Source organism: Leiobunum rupestre, chromosome 2 (assembly GCF_980474605.1).
Source record: "Leiobunum rupestre chromosome 2, qqLeiRupe1.1.hap1, whole genome shotgun sequence".
NCBI classification, from domain to species: Eukaryota; Metazoa; Arthropoda; class Arachnida; order Opiliones; family Sclerosomatidae; genus Leiobunum; species Leiobunum rupestre.
In genome coordinates this window covers 3683810-3689176 of record NC_143385.1, presented here as the reverse complement: position 1 = coordinate 3689176, position 5367 = coordinate 3683810, and the positions used below count along the sequence as shown (strand labels likewise).

Genomic DNA, 5367 nt, shown 5'->3' with positions numbered 1-5367 from the left:
CTAATTACAGACATGGAAGATTACGATTCCGAGGTTGAAAAATCAGAAGAATACAGAGAAAGATACACCGATTGTAAGAGCAAGGTAATGAGAGTACTATCGCGTCAACGAAGAGTTAATCTACCACCAACTATCGACGCTGCCGCTAATAACGTTGCGAGACCTATGGAACCTACCGTAAAACTTCCACGATTAGAAATTAAAAGATTCAACGGTAACATCGCGGAATGGCAAAACTTTTGGTCGCAATAAAACAGTGCTATTCACACGAACGAACAACTACAATCAACCGAGAGGTTTAACTACTTAAAAAGCTACTTGGACGGAGCCGCAGAAAGAGCCATATCTGGGCTAGCGATGATGGGAACCAACTACAGAACAGCTATTGAAATACTAAAAAACTGATTCGGAAGAAAGGAACTTATTATCAACGCTCATATGAACCGTTTATTGGGAATGGACCCAGTTCGAAGATCAAACGATTTAAACGCTCTCAGATCTTTATTTGATTCTTGTGAAGTTGAAGTTCGAAGTCTGCAGGCGCAAGGCATTGTCGCGGATACTTACGGATCTTTGTTATGTCCGGTATTATTGAAATTGTTTCCAGAAGACGTTGCGTTACTGTTTAGTAGAGAACAAGACGTTGACGCTGAATGGAAAGTCGAAGACTTACTGAAGTTTTTAAATAAGGAAATATCGAGTAGAGAAAGAGCGTTTGCGATCCAACGTACGGAAGTCGGACGATACAGCCAGGAAAACTATACGTCCGCGGGAAAACCATCGTCCTCTCACGGAAGCGGAAATACTCGTCAAAATTACTACACGAGTCGTAAGCCTACGATACCAACTGCCGCTTCTCTGGGTGCGAACGTTGTGAAACAAAGCGTTTTTTGTAGCTATTCATCGCATAATTTCTATGAATGCACGAAATGTCCAGTTGAAGAAAGAAAGTCAATTGTAATGAAAAAACGGTTGTGTTTCATTTGTATGAGAGCAAATCATAGAGCTCTAGAGTGTCGATCGGGGTTTAATAAGTGCAAAAATTGTGGACGACGACACCATGTAACGCTATGCGATAAAAATTCGGAAGAAACGACAACCAAAGTGAAAGAAATATTGGACGATAAGAACGATAAGGCAACCGCACTGACTTTGTTTTCCAACACTGCGGCTAAAGAAGTAGTACTTCTTCAAACAGCACAAGCGTTAATTACAAACAACCACGGAAGCTATGAGAAAGTTCGTTGCTTGTTAGATAGCGGAAGTCACTTGTCCTACATAAAGGAAGACATTTCAAGACGATTAAACTTGGAAGTTTTGAGCGAAGAACCTCTGAATATAAATACTTTGGGAAATAGTGAACCGGTTAGAGATATACGAAAAAGAGTGCGTCTGGAATTAAGAAATGTGAGACACCCTAGTCAAGTTGTAACACTGGAAGCCTACGAGACCCCAGAGTTGTGCGGGACCATATTCGCTTTATCTGATACGAAACTAATAGCTGAAATGGAAAGAAGAGGACTGGTACTTTCAGACGCGCTAAACTCTGAACACGACGGGCGACCGAATACATCCGTCGACGTATTGATTGGTTCCGACGCATATTGGAAGGTCGCATATGGAAAAACTGAGAGATTGAGTAGCGCTCTCGTCGCGTTAGACACTGTCTTAGGATGGACTTTACAGGGACCAGCGTCTATTGTCGCTTCTACTGTTGTAATTAACTCTGTAGCCTGTCTGAGAGTTGGAATTGAAGAAGAAATTTCGAATCAATTGCGCTCTTTTTGGGAATTGGATTCGATTGGAATTTACCCAATATTGGACAACAATTCGACCTCGAAAAGTAAAATTAACGAAAATTTCGAGAACACTATTAAATACGAAAAAGGCCGATACACTGTTTCGTTTCCGTGGATGGATAACAAAGAGTAGCTGGCCGACAACTATGAAGTGGCCAAGAAACGAACAATAAATTTAATTCAAAAACTAAAATCCAATGAAAAACTCTTCGTAAAATACCATGGAATTATAATGGAGCAAGTTGAAATGGGTATAGTCGAAGAAGTCAAAGAAAACCAGTCAAACGAAGAAGGGAATTTCCCCAACTACTATTTACCTCACATTGCGGTTATTCGTGAAGAAAGGCAAACTACAAAAATGCGCATTGTATACGATGCCTCGTGTGACGCAAAAGGAGAATTATCATTAAATGATTGTCTCGAAACTGGACCTAGTTTAATACCTGAACTTTTTGATGTGATGATAAGATTTAGAGAACATAAAATCGCTGTTAGTGCAGATGTAGAACGAGCATTTCATCAAATCTCGCTAAATGAAGACGACTGAAACGCTGTCAGATTTCCTTGGGTAAACGATTTAAAAAACCCTTTAATAGAACCATTGAAATTTTTCGTTTCACACGTGTCCCTTTTGGCGTGACTACAAGTCCATTTTTGCTGTCAGCAACGATAAAATTCCACGTAAAGAAGTATATTGAAATTTATTCGAGAGCGAGTGAAGTCTTGTTGGATGATTTATATGTGGATGACATGCTTTCGGGTGCATCGAAATTGATTGAAGCGCGGAAATTGGTATCTCAAACCTCGCAAATAATGAAAGAAGCTGGAATGAAGCTTCAAAAATGGCGTTGTAATGTAAGGAGCGTCATTGATGTCGTCGACGAAGCATCGGAGAAACAAACGAACATAAGTCTACCTAATTCGATTCACACTAAAGTGTTAAGACTCGCTTGGAATGAAGTTGAAGATAAAATGATATTTGAGTTAGGAACGTTATTTCAATTTAAAACGAATCGAAGAAATACGAAAAGATGGGTATTGAAGTCAGTGGCGAGGTTGTTCGACCCACTTGGAATATTGGCTCCCTTTAGTATTCGAGCGAAGATCTTATTTCAAGAGATATGGAACCATGGGTTAACGTGGGACATCGAACTTCCGCAACAGTTAGCGTCCAAATTCGAAGACTGGTGCTGTGAGCTAAGAGAACTTCAAGAAATTTTGTTCTCAAGATATTATTGGCGAGAAATAATCGAAGAATTCGAGATTGATCTGTAAATTCACTGTTTTGTAGACGCGAGTGAAAAGGCATACGCCACAGTCGTATATTTTCGAACTAGAGACGTAACAGGAAGATATTTTACAGCTTTGGTCTGTTCAAAAACTCGTGTCGCGCCAATTAAAAAATTAACTTTGCCAAGATTGGAGTTGATGGGAGCAGTGCTTGGAGCCCGACTTGTAAATAGAGTAAGGAACGCTATGACGATTATCCCAGCTAAAGTTCAATTTTGGACGGATTCATCGATAACTCTAAATTGGATAAGAGGACAAGCGGACAAATGGAAACCATTTGTAGAGAACCGAGTGAGAGAAATTCAACAATTAACTTATCCTGTCTCATGGGGACATTGTTCTGAACGATCAAATCCAGCTGATATACCGACACGCGGAAAAACACTGTTGGAATTATTAACGTGTAACCTTTGGTGGAAAGGGCCTGAATTTTTGATGTCGTACTCGGATGTAATCTTAAAATCAAAAATTAACGAGGGCAATGATGAACCTCTAAGAAGTGTCGAAAACGAATTAAAAGCGACTAAGAAAATTCAAACCACAGCTTTAGTCAGAAAAGAAACAAATGAAGAAGCTATACTAAAACTGGGAAATTATAGCTCTTTGGATAGAGTTTACCGGATCACAGCGATTGTTATAAGATTTATCAAAATTATAAGAACGAAACAAATAATAAAGGGACCGTTAACTACCGAGGAAATCGTTCAAGCCGAGTTATATTGGATATTAAGAGCTCAGAAGGAATCGTTCAAGAAAGAAATCGGTCACTTAGAATCCGGAAAACTTATACCACAAGACTCTAAAATACTGACGCTGCACCCTGTATTAGACAATGGATTCATTTGTGTGGGAAGTCGTTTATTTGGAACCCATTTTACCGAACGTGAGAAAAACCCTTGGATTCTGGATCCCGAACATCACTTGACGAAATTAATAATTAAAAACTACCACAAACGTCTAATGCACGCCGGAGTTAACGAAGTTATAACCGAAATAAGAGAACATTTTTGGGTACCCAGAGTACGCCAACTAGTAAAGTCAACTATATACAAATGTGCAAAATGTAAACGATTTAAAGCAAAACCAGGAACTGTAATAAGTGCGCCATTACCGACAGCCAGAACGAAACCATCACTGCCTTTTGAAGTTTCTGGTATCGACTTTTGTGGACCATTGTTCGTAAGAAATGGAAACAAGTGTTACATAACCTTATTTACTTGTTCGGTAACTCGTGCAGTTCACCTGGAATTAGTCTCGGATTTAACCACAGAGAAGTTCTTAAAGGCCGGTTTTTCATCAGCCGTTCAGTCCCATCCAAAGGGGGATGAAATGCGGGGGGGTCGAACATAAATGGGGCTAGGAAAGATTTCGAGGGTCGTGCGGGTCCGAGCGAAGGGGGACCCCTGTAGAGATAATCCTTTTCTTAGTTCGCTGGACCGAACAAAGGGCAACTCTTCACTCGTTTAATTTTTAAACTAGCTAGAATGCGTCCGAAAATACAATATTGATATCTACATTTGACCTACTGTTTATAAAAACATCGTTGAAATAAGAGGCAATTTTTTGCATATTCTGTGTTATGAATAAAGATATTATAGAGATTATCAAAAAACCACAAATTTTAAATAAATTCTTCATTTCCTATAAATTATTGGAATTTATTCGGATAGTTTTCGAAAAGCTATAGTTTTGCGTAGTATATATAAATATATTTATTTTTATAGATATTTATATGTGTTTATATTTTATTTATTTATATTTATTTATATATAAAATAATACGGGTCACCTTTCGCTTTTATTTGATTTTAGATCCAAATAAAGTAAATTATATAATTGTAAATATTCCCGTTCGTACTTTGTAAGCTGCATTTCTATTTGACGAGTAATGGTGAAAAAGGTTTATAACATGCTTAGATACGTAACTCTGTGCCTTTTTATCGCGCCTTTGCCAATTACCTTCAGTTCTCTGGTGACGGCTTTTACAGCGTGCCACCTATCATTGGTACTGGTAGGGCCGCCTTTCGATTTTATAATTTTGTTTACGGATGTGTTGCGGTCATGCGCGTGGTCTTTTATAACAATAACCATGACAACCTCGGGCATGCTCTTCGACACTTTGAAGGGCACGAAAAAACGCAGTGTTTTCGAAGATCAGCAAACGAGGGTAATTTTCGGAAATAGCCGTCGGTTCGTCATTTCTCAATTCCGAATTCTCAATTTCGATATCTTCACCCTGTACAAAATAATTCGGTTCCGTATGAAAAGAGCTTTCGAAT

At 38.8% G+C, this 5367-nt stretch overlaps 3 protein-coding genes across 3 annotated transcripts; all 3 read left to right on the top strand.

Moving 5' to 3' along the window:
- The first annotated feature begins 438 nt into the window (after positions 1 to 438).
- LOC149955547 (uncharacterized) lies at positions 439 to 1932 on the top strand. The gene has a single exon (XM_090166680.1). It carries the CDS (start codon positions 439 to 441, stop codon positions 1930 to 1932), a length of 1494 nt encoding a protein of 497 aa, XP_090022806.1.
- Positions 1933 to 2031: 99 nt separating this feature from the next.
- LOC149955546 (uncharacterized) lies at positions 2032 to 2346 on the top strand. The gene has a single exon (XM_090166679.1). The coding sequence runs from the start codon at positions 2032 to 2034 to the stop codon at positions 2344 to 2346; it is 315 nt and encodes a 104-aa protein (XP_090022805.1).
- A 929-nt stretch (positions 2347 to 3275) lies between these two features.
- LOC149955545 (uncharacterized) lies at positions 3276 to 4439 on the top strand. The gene has a single exon (XM_090166678.1). The coding sequence runs from the start codon at positions 3276 to 3278 to the stop codon at positions 4437 to 4439; it is 1164 nt and encodes a 387-aa protein (XP_090022804.1).
- The last annotated feature ends 928 nt before the right edge of the window (positions 4440 to 5367 follow it).